At 60.0% G+C, this 24,649-nt stretch overlaps 1 protein-coding gene across 1 annotated transcript in view; it reads right to left on the reverse strand.

Moving 5' to 3' along the window:
• Nucleotides 1–4,789: 4,789 nt before the first annotated feature.
• PPP1R9B (protein phosphatase 1 regulatory subunit 9B) overlaps nt 4,790–24,649 on the reverse strand; it is an 80,847-nt gene continuing 60,987 nt past the window's right edge. Inside the window, exons 12-20 of the mRNA XM_030541713.1 lie at nt 18,960–19,011; nt 11,326–11,483; nt 9,556–9,877; nt 8,792–8,870; nt 7,928–8,002; nt 7,163–7,322; nt 6,575–6,694; nt 5,359–5,514; nt 4,790–4,948 (exon numbers count right to left, since the gene is read on the reverse strand). Of these exons, the coding sequence (XP_030397573.1) occupies nt 4,790–4,948; nt 5,359–5,514; nt 6,575–6,694; nt 7,163–7,322; nt 7,928–8,002; nt 8,792–8,870; nt 9,556–9,877; nt 11,326–11,483; nt 18,960–19,011 (1,281 nt within the window). The remainder of the gene's footprint in view (nt 4,949–5,358; nt 5,515–6,574; nt 6,695–7,162; nt 7,323–7,927; nt 8,003–8,791; nt 8,871–9,555; nt 9,878–11,325; nt 11,484–18,959; nt 19,012–24,649) is intronic.

The following is a 24,649-nucleotide window of genomic DNA, read 5'->3' on the forward strand; positions in this document are numbered from 1 at the left end:
CTGATGTGCCTACGGGCCTGGCCCACGCCCCCCATCTCCTACCCCAAGACCCAGCGGGGAGGCGCGGGAGGTTTTTATGACTAGGCTAGTTGTGCCAGCCAGCGCGTGCCCTGGTCCGGGTGCAGTTATACCACCCTCGAGGTGCCTTGCTGCAGTAGGGTCGTTCCTTCCATGTATAGCAGGTGAAAGCACCTTTGCTTCCCTGGCTCAGCACCCCGCTGTCGGGGCGGGGGGCATATTGCTGTAAGGAAAGCTGTATCGTTAAAAGAGCCACAGCTTGGGTGTAGCGCAGCCCTGCCTGGCTGCCTTAGAGGGGGATTGGATGTGGGACTCTCCTGCTTCCCGTGAGGGGCTGGGGAAACACCCCCAGCCACTGCTCGTGCTGGGAGGAAGGGCATTGCCACCTAACTGTGCCCTTATTTTAACTAAAAGATAAAAATCGCCCTTAAAGCCCCGGCTGCACAGGGTGGCCTCTGGCAGAACGCAGCAGCTGAGTCTGGTGTGGGACCCGCAGCCCTTGCTGCCTCTGGTGTTAGGGATGGAGGTTACAGCTGGGTGAGGACGCAGCCTCCTCCTGCCTCTCAGCTGAGTCACTGTCCTAAGAAGGGAAAGAGCAGCTGGCAGTTCACCTCGGGCGGGCCTGGAGCAGCGCCCACTAGGCCAAAGGCTGCTTCTTGCTAAAGCTGGGCATGGGCCCGGCTGTGATCTCCAGGCAGAGTTTCCTAAAATAAGTGGGGCCCTGTGCTCCTGAGCAGGGCGAGCCTGGCACTTGGCCTGGTGGGTTTCAAGGGCCTGGGGTGGTCACGTCAAAGGATCTGTTCCAGCCTGGGGCTTGTGGCTTCTTGCAGCCGAGCTGCGGTACTAACAAACCATGGTGTTTCAGGAAAGCAGAACCACAGCTCCCCAGTTCGTAACACTGCCCTGGCCCCTGCCCACGATTTAAGGACCATGGTGGGTTTAATAAACGTGACACACACACTCCCGCCAATGCTGCCAGAGGCTTTACAACCAGAAGGCCCATTACAGCTCCTTGAGGCTGCTCTGCTGCAAATCACAGGCGGGCATCACGGCTCCCCCCACCCCCCGATCTTTATTTGAAGCCAAAGATTTCAGTTTGCCCAAAGCTTTTCACTGCTCAGGCGCTGAACAGGCCCCTCTGTTACATATTAGCCCCAGCCCCAGTTGCCAGCCAGGGCCCTGCGTGCTCTGAACAGGGTGCATGGCCAGGGGTCCTGATGTCTGCAAACACCCCTGCCCCCTTTGCTCTGACCACTAGACCACATTCCTACCCAGCACCAGGAATAGAACCCAGGTGTCCTGCTGCCCCCGCGTTCTTACCAGGGCTCTTGTATCCTGGCACAAGGCTGCAGTGTTGTGGGTGGGGGGGTCGTTGCTGCTGCCTGCATTCCCCACAGCAACACTTATGTAATGGGCACTGACTGCCCCTTTGGGCTGTGGGTGTGCAGCGCCCAGCACAATGGGGGGAGCAGGGCCCTGACTGGGGGTGAGGGGTGCCTGGCTGCACCCCACCCCTGGGCAGATCAGAATCACGCTGCTTTCAGCGTGCCTGTTTCCGCTCACAGTTGCTGTGTGCACCCCGCCCTTTCGTGGTGGGTGTGGGGTACTGCAGGTTGAGGGACCAGCCTCCCTCAAGTCACCGGCCCATGAGGAGCCAATCGCGGCGTGGTTGGCCCGAGCGATTGGGTTTCCCGTCGGGCTGCTGCTGAAATGCAGCCAGGCCACTGCAGGGCTGATGCCACCTCCCCCAGCCCTAGGTCTGGGCCTGGGCCTGGCCCGGTTTCCCCCTTACCTACCTGCTCGGGGATAACTGCTGCTGCTGCAATTCCTGATTCCCTTCCAGCCCCGGGGCGGGGGGGGGGGGGCACAGCGGCCACACAGCAGGTCCCTGCGCCCAGCCAGCAGCACAGGGGGAGGCTGCAGTGCAGAGGCCAGGCCACAGGTGCCAACTCCAGGGGTGCTCTGGGGCTGAAGCACCCATGGGGGAAAATTGGTGGGTGCTCCCTGCCCCAGCGCGCCTCCACCTCGGCTCTGCCGCCGCTCCTGGGCACACTGCTTCCCCTCTAGGGCCAGCGCTGGCTGCCGCAAAACAGCTGTTTTGCAGCAGCAAGTGCTGGGGGGCGGAGGGGGGGACGTGGGAAGAGGCAGGGCTGGGGGGATTTGGGGAAGGGGTTGGAATGGGCGGGTGGGGTGGGACAGCGGTGAGGAAAGGGTGGCATTGGGGCGGGGCAGGGGAGTGGAGGGGCATGAGCACCCACTGGTGCCAGGGAAAGTTGATGCCTATGGCCCAGGTGGTTGCTGGTTCCCACAGCCCCACAGGGTGCAGGGGAGAGGGGCTCTGGCTCAGCCCTGGCCCATGTACTGCCAGATGTGCAGCAGGCTTTGGAGGGACACACCTTGGCCCAGCTCTTGGGACCCCGTTGTGCATGGGGGAAGGTCCCTCCCAAACTACGGCTGCTGGGGCCACTAGCACAGGGGCCCAGGAGCATGTTAATAAACAGCCGGAGGCCAAGCGAACGCAGTTCGTTGCTACCAGAGCCTGTGGGTGCTTGAAAATGGTGCTGCCCATTGACACCCACCCGCAGTGGGGTGGGCACATCTGTCTTTGCCCCTGTCCCTGCAGGGGTGCAGCACCTCCCTCCCCACACACCCTTAGTTAAGCACCTTAACAAATGCCTCTCCCCCCCACGACCCAGGGCTCAAGGGCACCCCCCCCCCACGACCCAGCTCAGGCGTGCCTCTCTTGTGCCAGCAAAAATGAAACACCAGCCATAAAGCGCTGTTCATGGCCACCGCACAATGGGAGGGGTGCATGGGCCCCCAGGGCCAACCCATCCACACCTCCTGGTGGGGGGGGCTGCCCTTCCCCCCCCCAGGGAGATGGAGGGGCCAGGCCCAGTGCACGGGATTAAGCAGGGTTTGTGGGGGTGGGCTTGGGCCCTTTGCAACCCCCCATGCTGGCAGCAGGGCCCTTCACCCTGGGGTGGCGCTGCTGAATGGCCCCAACCCATGGCCGAGGCCTACCTAGCCAGGGGTGGGGCGGGCTGAGTATTAGACCTCTTTGTGCCCCCTCTGCGAAGGGCTTGGTCACACACAGCTCCAGGCCCCTCCATGGGCTTTGCTCTCTGCGTGGAGGGGGAGCCAGCAGGCACAGTGCAACTGTCCCCCTCCCCGCTCCCCCCCCGAACAGCCCCTCCATCCCTGCAATGCTTGGATAGAGTCGAGGGCCCTGGCTACCCGTTCACCAGCACAGCCACCAGCTGCTGCTTGTTCTCCATGTCCAGGGCTTGCACGCGCCCCTCTGGCATCTCTCCGTCTTGGCTCAGCCCAGCCTCTGGCGCCCACCAGCTGAACTGGCACCGTTGCCCCCTGCTGCCCCTCAGGTTTGGTGGCGTGGCCCATTGACAGTCCCCACGCTGCCTCGTTCCCCGCCTTCAAATTCCCCTGGGTGCTGACAGTGACAGGAAACGTGACAAAGGTCAGGCTGCTGGTGCCCCGGGCCCGCCTGGCCCGCTGCCCACGGCTGGCTCACACGCCCCAGTCTCTGCGCCCTCCTGGCTTACCCTTCGCCAGCCAGCACATTGGGGCTGGGTTCTGCTAGCTCACGCATCAGAGGTTAGGGGTTGACACCCTATACCGGGAGCTCTGCTACCTTAGCTGCAGGGGCTGGGAGGTGCTGTGCCTTAACAAAGAAGTCCTTTCTCCACAAGGTGGGGTAGGCATTGGAGTTCATAGAGGCTAGGACGGAAATAAGAGTAATTCAAAGAGGCTGACAAAAAATCCTTTCTCAGCCATCCGGGCTTTATAAGCCTGGCTCCCGCTAGTTCTCTGCCACTCCTAGCACTCCGAGTGGACCCCAGCATTCCCATGAGCAGAGCAGAAGCAGGGAGCAGCACCCCCTCGGGCGGTGGATGCTCCTGCCCCTCTTCGACCGCCCTAGAGAAGGGCCTAATTTGCTTCCTAGGGCAAGTCACCTCTTCAGGCCTCACCCCATCCCATTCCCGGCCCCCAGCCTGGGGAATGCAGGGGTGGGTGTGTGGCACAGAGCGGACCCCGGAGGGGCTGGTTGCAATCGGTTTTATTTCCTTTGTGGTTTCTCCCTGGGTCAGTGTCTGTGCTCTCAGAATAAATTGGCCGGGCTGTGCTAGTCCGGGCTGTGTCGAGCCTGGCCCCTGGAGGGGGCCTGGGGAGCCTGAGCGCAACCCGGGATCGCTCGTGGGTGGGGAAGGGGTAACACCATGCACTATCTTCGTCCTGCGGGCCTGTTGGGGCCGAGCCATCATTTTCGGGAGGAGTGGGGAGCAGCAGTGGTGTCCATGGGCTAAGGGAAATGGGGCCGGTGAGGTAGGACAGCCAATCAGCATGGAGCAGGAAGGCCTTGGTGACTGGAACCGATCGGGAGCAGACGGAGGTCAGCAGGGAAGCCGGGAGGGGAAGCCGTGCCAGCTGCAGCCCATGGGCGAGTGCCAACCACTAGCCAGCTGTAGGGCCGGGTCCAGCAGTGCCAGGAACCCCATGCATGGTGGAGTGGATGGGCAGAGTTGGGGAGGGGTTTGCTTGTCTACTGGGGCCAGCAGGGATCCAGGAGGCAGCTGGAAAGTCCAGGCTCCGTGGCAGCGCCACCTCAAGCCAAAGATTGACACCTGGGCTGATCCCCTGTGGGGTCCGGTGTCTTTTCCGGTCGGTGTGCCCTTCATTCCCCCTCTCCTGGGCAGGGGAGGTCTCTTTCTGTCCCTCCCCGCGCCGGGAGCCGTGTGCCAACTCGCCCTCCCTAACTCCTCCGCTGCTGCTCCTGCTCTTTCTTCTTCTGCTTTTCCCTCTGCTTCTCCACCTTCTCCTGGGCTTTCCGCTCCTTCTCCACCGCCACGCTCAGGTCCTTCAGCTTCCGCTTCAGCAGGGCCCGGTCGGTGGAGCTGCTGACGCCGAGGGCCTGGAGGAGGCAATGGGGTGGGTGTGCTTCGGGGGATGCCTCATGATTACAACCACGGCCCTTCCCACCCCCACCCACCTGGAAGGAGCCAGGTTCCAGGGGAGGGAGCTGGGGGGCTCCTGAATGAGACGCTAACGAAGGGGGAATGGATTAACTCCGCCCCCAGCCCGTGTTGAGTAGCCCGGTGGGATGCCCAGCATCCTCCCTCCCACCCCAGTGCATCAGACCAGGTGCCTCTGGACCAATCCCTCCCCCAGTACAGCAAAGGGATTGGTCCATCTTGCTAGGGGAAGGCAATGCCTCCCCAAACCTCCCTGAAGGAGGGATGTCTGCAAGGGCCAACCCCGGAGCCCCATTCACAGCTGCTGCAGGCCCCAGGAGCCACAGGGCAGCCCTACCCCCACCCCTACCTTCAGCTTGGCTCCATCCAGGTGCAGCAGCTGCTGGCCGTCCACCTCGCGGGCCACGAACTCGTCCACGTACTGCTCCAGGTTCAGGCTCTCCAGCCACTGGCCCACTTGCTGGCTGCTCCAGCTGGTGGCGGCGCTGAGGGGCTCGTCCAGGAACTGCAGGGGGCAGAAAGGGGGGGAGGGGTGAGCACCACTGGGGTCCCCTGCCCCCGGGTCAGGGCGCCCCAGCAGGGATCCTTCAGAAGTTCCTCCCAGCCTGGCTCTGCAGGCCAGAGGTGAATCCTGGCCAACTTTCTAATCCCTGAAAACGGAACACCTCTGCCCTGCCCCTTCCCTGTGAAGCCCCACCCCTGCCCCGCCCCTTCCTCTGAGGCCCCACCTCCTGCCCCACTTAGTCCCCCCCATTGCTCACTGTCGGCACCTGTCGCACACTCCCACATCTCCCAGGACTCACCTGTGGCCTGCAGAGCTGGGCTGGGAGAAACTGACGCGGTGTCTCCCCAATCAGGGCACAGCCCGGCATGGCAGGGGGATCCCCAGAGTGAGGGACTGGAGAAATTGGGGCACAGCAGGGCAGAGGGGGTCCCCAGAGCGAGGGGCTGGGCTGGGGAAATTGAGGCATAGCTGTGGGGGGTTCCCCAGAGTAAGGGACTGGGGAAATTGGGACACAGCAGGGCAGTGTAGGTCCCCGGAGCAAGGGGCTTGGCTGGGGAAATCGAGAGATAGCTGGGGGGGTTCCCCAGAGTGAGTGGCTGGGGAAACTGAGGCACAGTGGGGAAGGGGGGTCCCTGGAGCGAGGGGCTGGGGAAATCGAGGCACAGCTGGGGTAGGGGGCAAACAGGTTACAACCCCCCCCCCGATGGCACCAGTCCCTCCAAGTTCTCTCTGTCAGGCTGGGGGCCAGGGAGAGCAGCAGCTGCTAGCCAAGCCCCCCCTCCAGGCTCCAGCTGCTCTTCCCATCTCTCAGGGGCCGGTTCCTGCAGGTAACTGCACTTTTAATGTCGCTGCCAGTTTCCCTTTCAACACCCAGCAGCCCTGAGACACCCCCCACCCCCATCCCCCAGCCTGGCAAAGGATCTGCAACTCCATGGGTCCCATGGACAGAGTCACTCCCAGCCCTGGGGCCCAAGAGTGGAGCAGCCAAAGCCCCCTTGCCGTCGGATTTGGCCAACCGGCTCCCCCAGGCTGCCTCCCTCGGCCACCCCCGCGGGCTCACCTCGTCGGAGGACTGGGACAGGGTGTGGTAGGGGTAGGAGCATTTCGTCTCACTGGCGCCGCTGCTCAGCATCTTGGGGCTGCTGCTGGGTGGGGTGGAGTCGTCACTCAGGGTGGAGTCCTGCCCGCGGGGAAAGGCCGAGGCATCAGTAGGGTGCAAAAACCTGCAAAAAACCCGGCCCCCTCCCCCACGAAGGCAACCCCCCCCCCCCCGCAAGAGCCACTGACAGTCTCTAGGGAGAACACAGGGAGGGAAGCTGGTCTGACACGGCAGCCGGGGAACCCTGCAGCATCTTTAGCTGGCCCCAGAAATTTTGAACCTCAGCGAGCCCAGTGTCTGGTGAGAATAATGCAAATCTTTACACCCATGTACAAACACCCAGCAGAGTCAAGCATTATTCCGGCCACGGGCAAAGCCATAAAAAAGCGGCCAAAATGATCAAATACCAGCCAGGTGGTAACCCAAAGCGTGAGAAAGGGGCCTGCCCTGCAAAGGGTCATGGCAGGACTTTGGCCCCGCACCCAGGGCAACGCCCCCAGGTCCCCCCCACCCCCGGCCCTACAGGGTGAGGTGGGGATGGGTACTGACCTGGGAGGCAGATTTCTTGGGGCTTAAGCCCTCCCTCTTGGGTGAGCGGGTCGGAGAGACGGTGCTGCTGGACGAGGCCGAGCCCTTCCCACTGTCCGTGAACCATGAGAAGGGCATGAACGGGGACACGGACGAGCGGCTGGAGCCCTCCACCAGCTCCCTGGGGAAAAAGCCGGCAGGCGGGTTAGCATCCTCACTCCCCTGGCTCCCGGGGGCCCACCAGGGGGGCCGGGCTCCCCGGAGCATCTGAGCTGCCAGATGTGACCAGACTCCTCCCCACTGAGCCCAGTCCGGGTCTGGATCTATCCAGGGCACCCAGACCATCCCCCAAGTCCTTTGCTCCCTGATGCCTTCATCTACCCTCTTTGCCAGGTTCTCATCTCTTGAGCATATCGAGCTCCCTCTTCATCTCCTTGTGGCTCCGTGCACCCCAGCGTCATCACTGCAAGTGAACACATTCTCCCATCCGCACCTCCCTGTCTCTCCCTCTCTGGGTCTCAGCTGCTCCAGGGCCCTTGACAAGTCACCCGGGTCTTTGGAGACCAGGCGGAGCTCCTTGATTGCCAGGGCAGAGGGGTAGGCGCGTTCCTCAGGAGCTGGGGAGGGCTGAGTGCCCCCTGGCACTAGAAAAGCCAAGAGGGTGAACAGGACACACTGAGAAAGGCGGGGCAGGAGGAGGTGGATGCGATTGTGGGGTTCAGGGAGATGTTTTTGGCTGTGGCTTGTGAGAAGCTCAGGATTCGGGGGAGGCTGGCAGCTCCCCACCTGCTGCCCATGGACAACCGGTTGCTCCCCTTCTCTTTCCTGCTTTTGCTGGAAGAGGCTCGTCTCAGGGTCACCCTGCGGCAGAGAGAGAGGAGGCTTATCAGTGGCGTGCCGGGGGGTGGGGGCACCTGTGGGCTGGGAAGAGATGGGCACCGGGCATCTGTTGGATGTCTTAAGTTTTCTGAGAGTTTGGCTACACTTGCAAATTACAGCGCATTAAAGCAGCCCTGGGCGCCCTAGCTCACTCCCCGTCCACACTGGCAAGGCACGTAGAGCGCCCTGACTCTGCGGCTACAGCCGCTGCTGGTTCTCCACCTCTGCGAGAGGAATAACGTTTGCTGCGCCCCTGCTGGAGCGCCACGGTGCCAGTGTGAACGAGGTGTTGCATTACCGCGCTCTGATCAGCCTCCGGAAATATCCCATAATCCCCTTTAAGTCAAGTGGCCACTCTTCTCATTGTTTTTGAATCGCGGCAGGAATGCGGCTATGCCCTTTCAAAGCTCCGTTTCTGACAGCCGGCTGCTTATCTGCTCCAAGACAAAGCAACCATTATGGTGGGGGGGGGCGGGGGGGACGGAAGGGGAGGTCTGCTGCTGTCTGAACTTATAAGACAGCATGCTGACGTGCTCTCAGCCCCCCCAACCCGCTGTCTCTCCCCCCACATACACACAACACAGTCCCTGTCACACTCCACCCACACATTTGAAAAGCACGTTGCAGTCACTTGCATGCTGGGATAGCTGCCCATAATGCACCGCTCCCAGTGCCGCTGCACGTGCCGCAGATGTGGCCATGCCAGTGTGCTTGGAGCTGTCAGCGTGGACAGATGGCAGGGGCTTCCCATCCAGAGTTCGTGGGACTCACCCCAAATCCAGGAACTTCCTCCGGGTCTTCTTGTCAAGCCCGATGGTGGGGCTGGCGGGCTCTGATGGGCTTGTGTCATCTAGGGCACAGAAACATGCCGGGAGAGATCAAAGGCGCTGGGAGAACGTCCCCTGGGCTGGTGGGGATAGGCCCCGGGGATCCCTCGGAGGTTGGCAATGGCCTCCCAGTAGGGTCCTGCCAAGGGAGCTCCCAGGCTGGTTTAAGGGAAAGCCTGGGAGACCTGGGCCATGGGGAGTTCTCCAGCTCAGCGAGAAAGTGTTTTCCCTTCCCAAGTACAGGCAAATCCCGGCTCTGTCTTTATCCGGGTAAAAATGGGCTACCTGACCCCCAGCCCTGCCAGGGGCACTGGACAGGCCCAAACCTCTGTCAAAACCATTGGGTACCAACTGGGACTCGGGCACTGCAGCCCATGACCCAACCCAAAGAGGCCTCGCTGTTAGCTAAAGGGGCAGGAGCGCTGGCTGTGGGGAGAGGTGCCAGCTAATCCAGTCCCTGCCTCTCCCAGAGGGGGGCGCTGTAGGAAGCAGGGCAGGAGCGCTGGCGGGGGGAGCTCCCAGCCATTCCAGCCCCAGCCTCTCCCAGCAGGAGGCGCTGTAGGGAGCGGGGCAGGAGCACTGGTTATGGGGGAAGCTCCCAGTCATTCCAGTCCCCGCCTCTCCCAGCAGGAGGCGCTGTAGGGAGCGGGGCAGGTAATGCTATGGAAGGTTTCCTGCGTAAAGGTGGCTCCTCCATCCAGCCATTACCTTCGCTGTGCCGCTCTGCCCGGCGGTCCCTCCGGGTGTAGATGGGTGAGCTGTCCGAGCTGTGGCAGGACTTGGGGGGCGAGCTGGTGGGGGTGCATCCCAAGGCCTCTTGGGAGGAAGCGTTGGTCAGGGGCTGGTAGCGGATCAGCGGGGACGAAGGCTGCTCGTCCTCCTCCAGCGTCCTCCTGACCACGGCGGCGTCGAAGGAGAACTCGGTGGCGCGGAGGAAGGGAGAGGAGCCGGAGAGGGGAGAGGAGACCTGCAGGGTGGCGTGCAGCGGGGATCTCATACGGTGCCGCGGGCTGCCACATTTATCAGCCACCTGTGGGTGGGACACAGGGGCGGTCAGCCACAGGAAAGCCCCTGGGAACCCCTGCCCCATAGAACGGCTGCATTGACATGGGGGACAACAGTGAAGCCCCCTATTTCTCCGCAGTGCTGGGGCAGGGACAGGGCCAGCTGCTCGCGGGCTGCTCCCCCCCCCCACTCCCCCCTGGTGAGCTCCAACCCGGACCCGCAGGGACCCTCGCTCTGGGCTGATCAGGGAGCTGCGCCTTCCACAGCAGTTGCCAGGGGTCCGGTCGAAAAAGGGGACCTGGCAGCGAGCTGAGCGGAGGCTGAAAGTCCAGTTGGATGCAGTAACCGGACCTCGCCACTGGGGGGCGGGAAGAGCAGCAGCTGGAGCCACGTGGAGGGCGGCTCTGCTCAGCTGGTGATGCTGGACGGGAACAGTGGGGAGGATCCTGGCCACCCCCCTTCTGCTCCACCTTGCCCCGATTGCCTGGCCCCTTGCTACGGGGACTGACCCCCAATTTGCCCCGATTTGGCAGGCTCTGCGTCAGTTCCTCCTAGCCTGGCTCTGCACCCAGCAGGTGAGTCCCCAGAGACAGGTGTGTGGGGGGGGGAGGGGTGGAGAGTGAGTGATGGAGGGAGGGGGGGGGGCCTCAGGAAAGAGGTGGGGCCGGGGGCAGGACAAGGGTATTAGGTTTTCAGCCATTAGAAAGTTGGCAACCCTAGGTAGCACCCAGGTGCACAGGGCTTGCCACCATAGAACAGGTCACTGGGCAGCTAGTCTGGCATCGCCCCTCCTGCTTCACTGGACCAGACCATTGCTGGTATCTCCTCCTCCTGCCCCATTGCATCAGACCATTGCTGGGATCCCTCCTCCTGCCCCACTGCATCAGACCATTAGCTCAGCTCCTCTAGTATCCCCTCTCACCCCCCCCACTGGATCAGGCCACTGGTTGATCAAACCCAGCCACCTGCCTGCAGCCGCAGCCAGGCGCAGAAACCCTGTAGCAGGCAGTTCTGGAACAACCTGCCCTTAAGGACTGTTCCCTCCTGACCCTGATCTGCTAGAGCACAGCTCCTGCCCTGAAGCAGGAAGGTTTATAGCCCCTCCCAGTCACTCTGCTGAGCCTTGTTCTCCGTATCAATGTCCCGTCTGGGGCCCTGCTCGGCTCTCGGGCCGCCCGGCTGAAGCATTAGTCACTGGCCAGAGTCTGACCCGCTGGGAGCCGGTAGCAGGAGATCCCACCGCTTGATCTGTTACAGCACCCGGCGGGATAGAGGATTTGATGGACCATGGTCTGATCCAGCGTGGCAGATCCTGAGCTCCTGTGGCACAAGAGAGAGGAGAGGGAGCAGCCATTCTGGGTGCAGGGCTTGGGGCTGGTCTCCTCTGACCCGGAGCTACAGTCACCTCGTGAACGCCCGGCCCACCTCGTGTGGAACAACACAGCCGCCCCCCCTGCCTGGGCCCGTGCTCACCTTCCTCTCCAGGCTCTCTTCCCCTTCCACCGAGCTGACGCTCTCTCTCAAGCGGGACCGGGATGGGCGGTGCCGCCTGCCCTTGGCCGACAGCTGGGCTCGGGCCTTCTGCAAACTGCTGTCCAGTCTCTGGGTCTCTGGAATCACATCATTAAAATCTGGGAGTGAAAGAGAGAAAGGGGGCGGAGAAGTGGGAGAGCAAGAGCAGGCAGAGGGACGGGGCGATGGGGGACGCACAGAGGGACAGGGAGCACAGGGGGTTGGGAGAGAGCGAATGGGACAGAGCAGGGGGAGAGGAGAGGAAAAGAGAAGGAATGAATGGAAGACAAAGGAAAGGTGGGGCAGTGTCCCAGCCAGGGACAAAGAGGAGGGAGAGGGTGGAACAGGGGGAGAAAGAGAGAGATTTCAGAGAAGAGACACACAGCAACATCCATTTCAGCCCCCCCGCCCCAGCTCCCTCCCAAATCCACAGGCTCCTCTCTCCCTCTCCCCCCTGCTACAGCTGGGCCAAGCTGCCCTAGACACGTGGGGCTGAGGTTCCCCCCGAGCTCAGGGGCATTGGGGCCTGAGCACGCTGGAGAATCCAGCTGCGTGGGTGGAGGGCCGCCAAGCTCTTCTGAGACAATTGCACCCCCCGTGGGGAAGCAGCCCGCCCCATCGCACAGGGCTGACCTGCCAGGGTTTGCAGAGTGGCTGATCCCCTATCCTAGTGCGCCGGCTGGTTAATACTCCAAAAGGGCTGGGACCCTAGGGTGCTAATTACTACGGGTGTATTTTGTCCTCAGGGGTTAACACAAACACACACCCGCACACACCACCAAAAAACATACACTGCTCCACACACACCCTACAGCTACAAACACCCCTACACCCATGTGCACACAGTTCCATACATACACACATTCGCTCACAAAGCGCCCCCCTCTCACCATCTCTCATCCCAGCCCCTTCTGCCTTCCCTGCGGACAGAGCAGGGAGCTGCCTTCGGGAGGTCATGAATACTTAACCAGGTGTGTGTGGGGGGGGGGTACACACACACACACACGCACGCACGCGCACGCGCGCGCGCGCCTGCTTGAGCCTGCCAGGAGCTCAGAATCAGCTGCCGCTCAGCCGACTCCAATGGGAGCGGGGGGGACGGAGACGCGGCTCATGAGAACGGGGAGCAAGTGGGAGGGGGACAGAGGGGAGAAAAGATGACGCAGACGGGCACAGCGGAGCCTTGGCCAGAACAGGCCCAAACTGGGCGCCGGGTGTGTGGTATGGGCTGGCCAGGCATGGGCAGGGATCAGCCAGGCCAATCTCCCTGGCACAGACAAGGTCGAAGAGATGCTGGGAACGTTTGTGCCAGTGGTGGAGCCGTGTCGCGCCCTGGATATGAGACAGCCAAGATGGGTGAGGTAACATCTGTTACTGGCCCTTCTGGCGGCCCAGCCCTTCGGCCCCGAGCAGTTGGTCCAGCGAGAGCTATTACCTCACCCGCCTGTGTCTGCCCACGGCAGAGCCCCAGAGAGGGGAAAGATGCTGGGAGTGGGGGCGTACAAGAGAGGCAAACAGATCTGTGCCAAGAGTTTCCCCAGATGCTGAGGGCTCGTTGCAGTCTTAGAACACTGATTTGGGTCGTGACTGGCAAAGTTCGCGAGGGAGACGGAGGCAGATTTCTTTGTAAGTTGCTTTGCTGTGAGCGCCAGGTCTGACGATGCAGTTCTGGCGGGACCCAAGTGAAAGTGCCAATTCAGGACAAATTGCTTCAAACAGGGCAGTTACAGCCCAAGGCTGGGGTTTTTCCACCTCTAAGGCAAACCAAACCAGCCAGACAAAGAGGACTTTGATTTCACCCCACGGGCTAACCACAAGTCACACAAGCAATTTCCATAGACACTCCAGTCTCCCAGTATCACCACCAGTCCCACTCGTCTGAGGGAGGAATGGTTATGAAAACCAACACCTCAATAAAAGAAAACGGTTCTCTCGATCCCAAAGAATCAAGCCCCAGACCCAGGTCAATATACACATCAGATCTTACCCACAAATCACACTGTTGCCAATCCTTTAGAATCTAAAATCTAAAGGTTTATTCCTAAAGGGGAAAAGGTAGAGATGAGAGCTAGAACTGGTTAAATGGAATCAATTACATACAGTAATGGCAAAGTTCTTAGTTCAGGCTTGTAGCAAGGGGCTGCTCTAGACATTTCGCTGCCCCAAGCAGGGGGGCATGCCACGGGGGGTGCTGTGCCGGTCGCCGGTCCCGCGGCTCCGGTAGACCTCCCGCAGACATGCCTGCAGAGGGTCCGTTGGTCCTGCAGCTCCACCGAAGCCGCAGGACCAGCAGAGCCTCCGAAGGCACGCCTGCGGGAGGTCCACTGGAGACCTGCCTGCCGCCCTCCCGGTGACCAGCAGAGCGTTCCCCGTGGCATGCCACCTCAAGCATGCGCGTGGCATGCTGGGGCCTGGAGCTGCCCCTGCTTGTAGCAGTGATGGAGTAAACTGCAGGTTCAAATCAAGTCTCTGGAACATCCCCCCACTGGGATGGGTCAGTCCTTTGTTCAGAGCTTCAGTTTGTAGCAAAGTCCCTCCAGAGGTAAGAAGCAGGATTGAAGACAAGAAGGAGATGAGGCATCAGCCTTATATAGGTTTTTTCCAGGTGTAAGAACCCCTTTGTCCTTACTGTGAAAAACTACAGCAAAATGGAGTCTGGAGTCACAGGGGCAAGTCCCTGCATATTTTGCTGAGTTACAAGGCATATCTGCCTTCTCTCAATGAGTCAGTTGTGTAGCTGATGGTCCTTAATGGACCATCAAGCAGGCTAGGCAGAGCTAACACCAACTTGTTTGGGATGTCTCCCAGAAGCACAACACAAATTTGAAATACAGACAGTGCAGAGCCAATATTCATAACTTCAACTATAAAATGACACATACATACAGACAGCATAATCATAACCAGCAACCCATATCCTGGTCTTAGACACCGTATATGACCCCTTTTACATAAGATTTGGTGCCACTACAGGACCTTGGTTGCAACCATGTTCTATATGGTCCCAGATTATATCAATAACATCACACCAGGCATCCCCTCTGAGGGCCTGGGAGCGAGGCAGAAATTAACGCCTCTTTGCACACCAGACAGAAAGGGGCAGGGGGATCCCCATTCCCACAGCGGTGCCAGGCCCCAGCCTCCCCCTCATCCCCTTTGCTGGAGTGGATCAGACCATCATGGCCAGCATCCCGCGTCCCACAGCTGCCAAGAGTGGATGCTTCAAAGGATGCCTGCCCCCGAAGCTGAATGCAGTCAGGGCCCCATGGCCTGGCTTCTGGAGGCCCTAGAAGGGGCGAGTTGAAGATCAGTGGTCAGTGGCGCAACAGCCTTGTGGTTGGTGGTGACCCCTGGCCTCGCTGGAGAGAATCCCGGGGCCTGCCTGCGTCCAGCGGCCTCTGCACAGAACCCCCTTCACAGGGCGCATGCAGCCAAGCGCTGCCTCTTCCCTGTCACAAGGGATGGCAGCCCAACAGCGTCTGGATGCACTTTCCATGTGTCACATTAGCAGCAAAGAACATTTCCCCGAATCCAGGGAGGCTGCCGGCCGTGCCCAGCCCCCACCGCGCTAATGCTAGCAAGCTTTAAAGGCCGGAGATGGAAAATACCTAGCAGGCAGCGGGATAAGTGCCAGGGCCAGCTGAGCCAGCAGCCGGCTCGGGACGACTGTCGTGTGCGCCCCTCGCCGCCGTACAGACATTTCCCCTTGCACGCAGAGCTCTGCGTCGGTTCCCAGACACCTGCTCCCGAGGCAGAAGGCTGGGGCGTGTTTCCCCACCATCCTGGATTTCCCAGGAAATGTGAAATGGATCACGAGTGTTGTGAAAACCAGAAAATCTCATTGGGTTTGTGGGGGAAAATCAGCCATTCTGCCCATTTCAAACCCCCCCAGGCCAGAAGGGACTATTAGGATCCTCCAGTCTGATGTCCTGTATCGCACAGGCCAGAGAACTGCCCCCAAATACCATCTCACCCAAGGGAGAGCAACTGAATGACCAGCCCCATGGGCGGGGGGTGCACACCCCTTCTTTGGCAGGGGAGGCTGGATTCTGACACTTTATTAGATGGCACAAAGGAAGTTTTTGAAAGAGACTACAGCCTGATTTTCAAGAACTCAGCATGTGCATGTGGGGCAAGGAGCTCCACTCCCATTTGGGCACCTAAAGAAGGGGCCTTGGCTAAAAAAACACAAGGGGCAGTATGACCTAGTGGGTAGGGCGTGGCGCACCTGATTTGATTCCTGGCTCTGCCACTGAACTGCTGTGTGGCCTTGGGCAAGTCACTCCAATTCTGTGCCTGTCCCAGCCTTTGGCTGTTTTATCTGGTTAGATTGCCAGCTCTCTGGGGGCGGAGAAGGCTCTTAGGAGATGTCCGTACCGCCCTGAGCCCAGTGGGGCTGGGGCTTGGCTGACACCTTGAAACTCTACCCCTGTCCAATTTCAACTCCCTGCACCAAAGCCTGGGGGTGCTAGAGAGGCACAAAGAAATAGACCCGAGAACGCTTGTTAATCTGGGCTCCTCACCTTGGTCTCAGAAATGGCAGAATGGGTTTTGCTGAAACCCCCTCCCCCCCACACCTTCTCCAAATTCAATTTGAGGCAGGGGAAATTTTCAGCCCAAACAGTTCAAGTCTGACAAAGTTCTGAGCGGCTGAAAACAGGGCCTTCTAATGGCGCGTTTCGGACAACTTGAATTATAGGCAGATGCCGCCAATAGCCACCCAACTCGCAGGGACAGTGCTTGCCACACATCACAATACACAACACCCCCCCCCCCCATGCTGCAAAGCCAGTCCTACAGCAACCACCGACTCCTGTGCTCTAGGGTCTCCTCTGTCATGCTCCATTTCCCCATCGCGTCAGTTACTGCAACCCGTATTTATTTCCAGGAACTAAGGCAATCTTCTGCACGCCCCTGGCTCATACTCTGCGGCATTCAGCGGCCGACCGTCCAAGCCCTCTCCCCAGAGCTAGACGCTTCCAGTGGAAGCCTCTGGGTAAAGAGGAAAAGCGGAACGAGAAACAGGCAACTCCTGACGCCTTTGTGTACCTGGTGTGTGTACCCAAGCACGCGGGCACGTGTGTGTGGCCATTTGGGACAGGTGCGGGGGGGGGGAGGGTCTGTGCCACCACGTCTGCGCACCAATATTGGCACAAGTACATGTGCGTTGCACGGACTCACGTATCTTTGTGGGTTCTCGTGCCTACGTGTAGGCACAGAATCTCCATTGTTGGAGGGGTTTGAGAGCGGGTTTGAGCCAGTGGTTCTCAAACTGGGGACCGGGACCCCAAAGTGGGTCACGAGCTCATTTGAATGGGGCCACCAGGGTTGGCTTAGACTTGCTGGGGCTCGGGGCCAAAGCCAAAGGGATTGAGCCCTGGGCAGCAGCGCTCAGGTTACAGGCCCTGGGGCTACGGCTGAGGCCCTTGGGCTTTGGCACCCCGACCCGGTGCGGTGGGACTCAGATGGGCTCAGGCTTCAGTCCCCCCTCCTGGAGTCTTGTAGTAATTTTTGTTGTCAGAAGGGGCTCGCGGTGCCATGAAGACCCCCTAGGTTAGACAACAGTCTGGCGGGGACTGGACTTAGATAACCATCTTCTTTAAGCAGTCGACGCATCCCTGCCCAAGCGGTACACGGTCATCCCCCCACCCCCCCCAGCGGTAATGAGGGTGTAACTCACCGCGCTGTCAGTCTCCAGCCTTCCCTGGGTTGTCTTTGCTACGCACTGCTCGTCCCAGCTCATTCATTATAAACAGGGGGCACCAGGGGGGTGCCAGGCCGAACGGGAAAATCAGAGCTGTGCCTTGGGGGACTCGACCCTTCGTTTGCCAGCCACTTCCTCCGCCTGCTGCGTGGTTATTGGTTTTTTTTAGGGTGACATTTTTTCTCCAGCCGCAGACGGGAATCACTCCCAGCATCAGCCGTCTGCAGATGGCACGTGGTCTTTCAACTCCAGGCCCTGGGAGTCGAGGCAGTGGCCTTTGCAGTATGGCATGGCTCAGACTCCTGTTAACCACATGCACACGCGTGTGACTGTAGACACGCACGTGCACGTGAACCTGCCCGGATGCTTATGGCCGTCAGCCAATGAGAGAGGCAGACGCACACGCAGGGGGAGAGATTCAGACAAAGCCCTGCCCATACTGGCTTTGGTTGGCATCCGGTCAGCTACCATAGCACAAACCCATGGAAGACGGGGTCGCGCTAGCATGCCCAACTGGGACCAGCTGCCCCAGAGCTAGCCGTGCTTTGCACAACCATCATGCTTTGCACAACTGCCTATGCCAGGAGGTCCACACGTGCAAACTGCCTGAGTGGAGGCAAGCCCTAAGAGACACAAACGCGATGGGCCTGATCCTTCCTTCCTTCTGTGCTCCAAACGTGCCTCGACCTGCCTGAGAGTCTTATGCTGCCAAAGGATGCAGGGGCAGGCCCCGAAGGGCAGATCTGGGACCTGCACAGAAGGCGGATGGGAAATCGAGGCAAAGCAGGAGCCTGCGCAAAGTTCTGCTGCCTGCTGGAGTGGGTGCTGCAGCACCTGGCCACAGAGGGACCAGGGCGATGAGAGAGAAAGGAAAGCAGAGGGGAGACAAGAGGGAGCAGTAGGAGTGTGTGCGTGGCGGGGGGGGGCGTATCCCTAAGAGGCGGAATGAGCAAGGCCCCGTGCAGGGGGCTCTAGCAGGATGCAGGGTCCCTGCAGGATCCCAGCAGCCGTGGGGGGCACGTGTGGAGGGAAGAGGGGAGAAGCACCTCTGGGGAGGCGGAGCCCCACGTGTACATGGTAGGGGGCTCCCACTTAGGACCACTTGCTCCTGACTCCCAGGAAGGCACCGTCTGACCTAGGCATATGCGGGAGGCAGCGTCCATGCTGGGCCCTGATTCCCCGGCATCGGGTGCCCAGGTGACAGGCGCTGATTCAGCAGGTGCTGCCCTTCCCCAGCACAGCGACACCCACCCCACCCACTCCCCCCGCTGAGGGCAGAGGCAGGAGCCCCCACCAGGGATGTATCCAGCCTAGGGCTGGAGGCCGGAGTTGAGGGGCCAGAAGCCTAGGCCAGCTGTCCCAGTCCATCTCCCAGGGATCCGGGGGGGCCCTCTGGGCCAGGGAGCCCCATAGATGAGAGGGGCAGGAGAACAGATCACGGCTTTCAGGGGCAGGAGGGGATTCATTCCCAGACCATCCCCGGGCTCCTGCACTTGCTAAGCTCCCCATCCTCCTTCCCCCCAGCCAGGTCCTAGCTCCCAAATCCCCCTTCCCCCACCCCTATGTCCTGGCTCCCCAAAACTAGCTTCCCCCATCCCTGGCCCCTAGCTCCAATCTCCCACCTCCCTGTCTCCATCCACACTCGAGCTCACTGGCCCCCAGTTGCCAGGCCCTAACACCCCTGCCAACCTCCCTCCCTCCCACCAGACCTTCCCTCCCCAAGCCCCATATTCCCCCCAGCCTGGGTCTGTGCCGTCCCTGCTCCGCTCTGCAGGCCATCAGCACCGAGGAAAGTCTCCCTTGGTTGGTGACGCTGGGGGCGAGCTTGCGGGGGCTCAGAGAGACCGGGGGTGGGGGCGGGAAGAGGATGGAGATCGTGCAGCGGACTTACCGAAAACCTCGTCAGCGTCTCGGTGTTTGGAGGACGACATGGCAGGGCAGGTCTGTGGAGAGAAGAGGGGAGGTAGGGTCAGAGTGCTGGACATCCAAAGCCAAGCGGCTGGCACAGGTGCCTTTGGGGAGGCGCGTGCGGCTGGGCCCCGGGGTCTCCAAGCACCCACCGGAGAGCACCCCCCATCCATCTGGAGTGCAAGAGAGCTCTGGGGAGGGCCAGTGGGGGCCATCTGGGCCTGACTCTGGCTGTAGTCTACCCAGCAATGGTGTCTCAGCTGCCTAACCTTGTGTTACAGAGGGGAACGGGGCAGCCGGTCAGGGTCACATCACCCAGCCTGGCCTGAGCTCTTACATGGGGTCGAGCCGGACGTGCCCGGTGCATGGAGCTGCAGCCATGGGACCCGTAGGATCCCCACGGAAGCACCCTGGAGATAGCCAGGCTCCGGAGCTGGACCAAGCCGCTGGATCCTGGGGGCAGTGTGTGGGGGAGGGTGGCAGAGGGACCAAGTGGTATAGCAAGATCCCCCATATCATCACACATGACTTCTCTCCCTCCCTTTCCCCCAGCCCTGCTGCCCCCTTCTCCCTCCCCCCACAACCCCATCGCACTACAACAGGAGCCAGGATGGATGATGCAATAGAAGACATGGACGTTGATTGATCGCCTGCTATTGTCCATCCATTTAAAGAGACAGGAGGCCTGATTCTCCTCTGCCTTCCCCACCATACAACTCTCTCAGGTTAGCGGGAGGAGACACCGGCCCACGGCTGGTATTTTCCTGACGGGTGGGATGAAGGATGTATTTAAGGGACGTAGTGGAAAAGTCCGTCACTCAGGGGTTTTAGAACTGGATCAGGCTGATAAGAGGAAATACTTTTTCCATACAGCCCTCGATTAGCCTGTGGAACTCAGGGCCACAATGTTTCACTGAGGCCCAAGAGCTGAACAGGACCCAAAAGAGGCTTGGCATTTCTGTGGAGAACAAGAGTATCCTGGGTTCTAACAGAAAGAATGTAAAAAGTTAAGATTTTGTGGGAGAGGTTGAAACCCTCAGTCTTCAGGGCATGCCAACTATTAGGGGGTCAGGAGGTAACTTTTCACAGGGGCAGATTATCCCATAACTGCCCACTGCAGGGTTTCTTTCAGCTTCCTCTGGAGCAGCTGGGGCCAGCCACTCTTGGAGCAATGATACCAGATGGGATGGTCTGATCTAGCGTTCCCGTTTCCCTCTCCCTGTGACAATGGCAATGTTCCCTTTGATCTTACCCAGCCCTTTCCCTCCAAAGATCTCAAAGCACTTTGAAAACAATGAATTCAGACCCACAGCACCCAGGGGCGGGAAGGTCAGTGTGACCCCAAGTTTTGCAGACAGGGAAGCCGCTAGTCTGAAGTGACTGGCTCACAGCTAGGCAGAGAACCCAGGAGTCCTGACTCCCAGTTCTCTTTGCAGAGAACCGTCCTGCCCGGGCAGAGAAAACTGCCCTAAATATAAACCACAGCGCTAATACCACTGGGCCTGATCCTGCCAGCTTTACTCTGCCAACACTCCCTGCGACTGCAGAATCAGGCCCCAGGGGTCAGCGATTCGGTGTGAATTTCCGCTGGGGCAGAGTGAGGAGTGGGCCCCGATGGGGAGGGCGTTGGGTGACTGTCTCCCCCGCCGCACTCCCATCAGCGCCGGGCAGAGGGCAGCGCGTGGCTCTCACACGGGAGAGGCTGGCAGCATCTCTGCCTGGCACAGTTCCCGTCCGCGCCATCTCACTTTTGGCCATGGATTTGTTTGCTTTCTCTCCGCAGGGTTTTGCCCACGCTTTCCAAACAGCCGCGGTTCCCTCTTCCACTGTAAAAGCTGCCACTTGCCAAGCGTGAGGGGTGCAGAGCAGAGACTGGAGATGGGAGACCTTTTCTGCCTCCCCCACATGGAGGCAGACTGGCGAGGGGGCACATGGGGTACCAACATGGGGAGCCACCAAGGCATTGGGGCTAGCATGCAGGGGGGAGCAAGGAGTGTCCCCAAAAGGGGTGTAGGAGCGGGTATATTCCCCCACCTCACTGGGGGCTCCCCAGGTACCCCCACTGCTCCCCTTGGAGTGGTGGTGGGGCTCCCTGTGCCCCAGGCAGATCTCTCATTGAACCAGACTGCGGAGGTTTGCCTTTGTTCACAGCGGCCGTGACTTCAGGGTTAGGGTTCGTGCTGGCTGGACAGTCCTGAACCGGGAAAGCAGAGGGACAGCGTCACTGGGGAAAAGGCCATTTAGCAAGTGGGCGTGTTTATCTTCCCCAGCCTAGGAATAGGACACTATGGGATGGGCCCCCAGCTGATCCCAATCAGGAATACACCAGCCCCCGGCTGGATACGCCTCTCGATTCCATGAGGGTGAATGAGGAGCAAGGCAGCACCTCACACCCTGCAGTTGCCAAGGCCTTTTCAAAGCCCTTGGGTGCCTCTGCCAGGGGATCAGCAGCAGCATCCCCGTTTTTCTGTGTGGCAAACTGAGGCACAGGCCAGCTCTCTGTAGACTGTAAGATCTTTAGGGCTGGGAGTGTTTACTGGGTGCATGCACCACGCCTCGCCTGACAAAGTGTGTCACACGCCCGTGTCCGCTAGAGGGTAGCAGCCTACTACTGCTGACCGCTATGGTGCTGCTCCCTTAGCTTAAGGGGCAGGGGGGTTGGGCAGACAGTCAAGGGTTCAAATCCGGGCCGGGGCGAGGGTTACTGTCACTGCTGTCTCCGCTCCCGCGGTAGAGCCTTTAGCTGGGTTAGCCTCTGTGTCTCTTTCCCTGTGGTTAGTGCTGGGGCGTTCCCTGGAGGCCCCAAAGCAGCCTTATGGGTGATGGAACAAAGCAGTAGAAGAGAGAGCTGCTTTCATGCCTGCAAATATCTTCCATAGGCCACCCCCCCAGCAGCTTGGTAACCCACCTCCCTCTCCTCCTCCAGCACTTGGCTCCTGCTGGCCCCTGGCCTGCACCATGAATCCTTCCAAGCAAGGCCCCTCCCTCCTCCTGAATTCAAAGCCGGGTCTCCCCTGGGACCCGCCACCCCACGCAGGGCGCATCAGCTGATTACGGGCACAGGCAGAGGAAAGGCTCCGACCGCCCAGCGCCTTTGAGGATTGAGCGGCTGCTCTGCCATGAGCCAAGGGGCACCGGCTTTTGAAGGAAGGGTGAGTTTGGTGACCACCACGCCAGGGGCTTGTCCTAGGGGGAAGCTGACTGCAATTGCTGCTCGGGAATTGCTCTGGTCACTTCTATTGCAGAAGGGCGGCCGCATGGGGAGCTGTTCTGGAACAGGTATCCTGGAACGCTTTACTCCACAGTAGCCACTCTGCTCAGTTTCCCCACATAGACAATCTTTCCTCCAGGGCCTGGCTTGCAGGCTGGAGCTAGGAGATTATAGGAAATCATGGGCCAGCGAAGAGATGGCCCGTTGTGATCATCTGGTCTGAGCCCCTGGATAACACAGGCCCCAGGATTTCCCCCAAATAACCCCGAGACCTGGGTGGCAGGCATCAAAGGCCAGGGGAGGATGAGCCCCCCCCAAACAGCCCTGCGTGGCCCTGCCCACGCTCCATCCCCAGCCCCCTCCTGCTTCCTAGCGCTCTGCTACTGCCAGCTCTTCCCCTGTGCTGGGGCTAATGGGGGCCAGCCTGCAGCCACGGACTCCGCCCAGGGCTCTGGGGCTGAGTGGGGGGCGCTACCGGGCACTGGGCCCGCGCCACTCGCCCCACGCTCAGGGGCTGGGGATGCTTGGGCAGGCCGGGGCTGGCGTGGCATAGGAGAGGCAGAAGGGGCAGGCTGGGGGTTAGCTTCCCTGAGCCCAGGGTTCACCCACCACCCATGCCCCTAGAGCTGATGTCTTAGAATAAACCTCCAAGGGGGAATCCACCATCACCCCCACCCGCCTTGGCAAGTTGTTCCAGGGGATAGATGCTCACTGGTAAAAACATGCCCCTTATTTGCAGCTGAATTTGTCTAGCTCCAGCTTCCAGCCACTGGCTCACGTTATTCCCTTCACAGCTAGCGCATCGAGCTCATTATTAAACATTTGTTCCCGGTGTAGATACCTAGGCCCTGTAATCAAGTTACCCCTCAACCTTCTCCTTGGTACATTGAACAGACTGAGCTGTGTGAGTCTGTCACTCTGTGCCCTAATCCTGTAATCATTCTCAGGGCTCTTCTCTGAACCCTCTCCAGTCTATCAGTACACTTTGTAGAGTCAGCTCAGATGGGGAAAGATGGGGAAACCGAGGCACAGAGAAGTGACTTGCCCAAGACAACCGAGCAGCTCAGTCTCAGAATGATCGCAGCCAGATTCGTTAGCCACTCCGTCATATCGTTTGTTTAGCATACACCATTCAGTGCAGGAGACCGCCAGCAGGGAGCCATGCACAGCCAAGGAGATGGGTAAAACCAGACGTCTCAAGCCAAGCCCTCAGCTGATAATCAACACAGCGCTGAAATCAAGAGAGTCTCACCGCTTTACATCCCTTGTCTACAGATCAACGTTACAGGCTGCGGATCAAGAGTCACGGCCACAGACCCTGCTGCAGCATGGGCCAGGATGCGTCCCTTGGACATCACCCCAACAGTGCACAAGGGGGCATTTTTCAGGTGACACCCTGACGGTCAGCAAAAATCCACAGGAGAGTCCTGCTGCCCTGCTTCAACTTGGGTCACTCCGCTTGGCCTCCCTCCACCCCCCCTCCACTGCACCGTGGGCTGGATCCTGATCACCAGGAAGTCAGCAGCAAAACTTCCTTAGAGGCCAGGAGAAAAGGCGCCAGGTTGCACCCTGGCCAGGACAGGGAGCTAAGCTCTTTGCAATGGGACATATGCGGAAGAGGCACTTGGCCACAGAGGCCCGGCCTTTCCCCTGCAGCGAGGCAGCAAGGTTTCCCAGCACACCGAGACACAGTGTCATCAGCCCAGGGATGGAGTGGATGGGGGGTTGCTAGGCCAACGTCCCAGCTGTCACCGCTGACAACTCCACCGAAGAGCAGACAGAAGTGAGAGGAAGTGTGGTCTGGTGCCCTGGGACCACTTGGATTCTATTCCTGCCTCTGAACTGCAGCGTGATCTCGGGCAAGTCGCTTTGCCTCTCTGTGCCTCAGTTTCCCCTCCCCACTCTTTGGCTAATGAAGTGTAACAACACGGGCCCGGACTGTCTCTCACTGCGCCCAGCATAATGAGGTTTCAGTCTCCACTGGACCTTCTGGAGAGGAATGCTAATAATGATGACAAGCAGCAGCTAGAGTCAGGGACTGTCAAGTGGCCAAATTTTGCCTAGGAGCAGCTCTGTTGATTTCAGCGGGGTTGCATGGAGTTCAGAGCCACCCAGAGGATTCAGGGGGCCTGGGGCCAAGCAATTTTGGGGGCCCCTTCCATAAGAAAAAGTTGCAATGCTATAGAATATTATATTCTCATGGGGGCCCCTGCAGGGCCTGGGGCAAATTGCCCCACTTGTCCCTCCCCCAGGTGGCCCTGATGGAGTTACACCAGGCTGGAAGTTAGCCCTGGTACTGTTACAAGTTCCCAAGGCAGCTGCCCCATGCCTGGAAGGACGTGACAAAGGAGATGCCTCTGTGCTGCTAATCCTAGAGCTGAGGACAAGGGGATAATCAGCATCGAGGGAGACAATGGTCTTTACAGGAGAGACACCTGCCTGCTAGGAAACTGACAGGCACC

This window comes from Gopherus evgoodei, chromosome 23 (genome assembly GCF_007399415.2).
Source record: "Gopherus evgoodei ecotype Sinaloan lineage chromosome 23, rGopEvg1_v1.p, whole genome shotgun sequence".
Taxonomy (NCBI): Eukaryota; Metazoa; Chordata; order Testudines; family Testudinidae; genus Gopherus; species Gopherus evgoodei.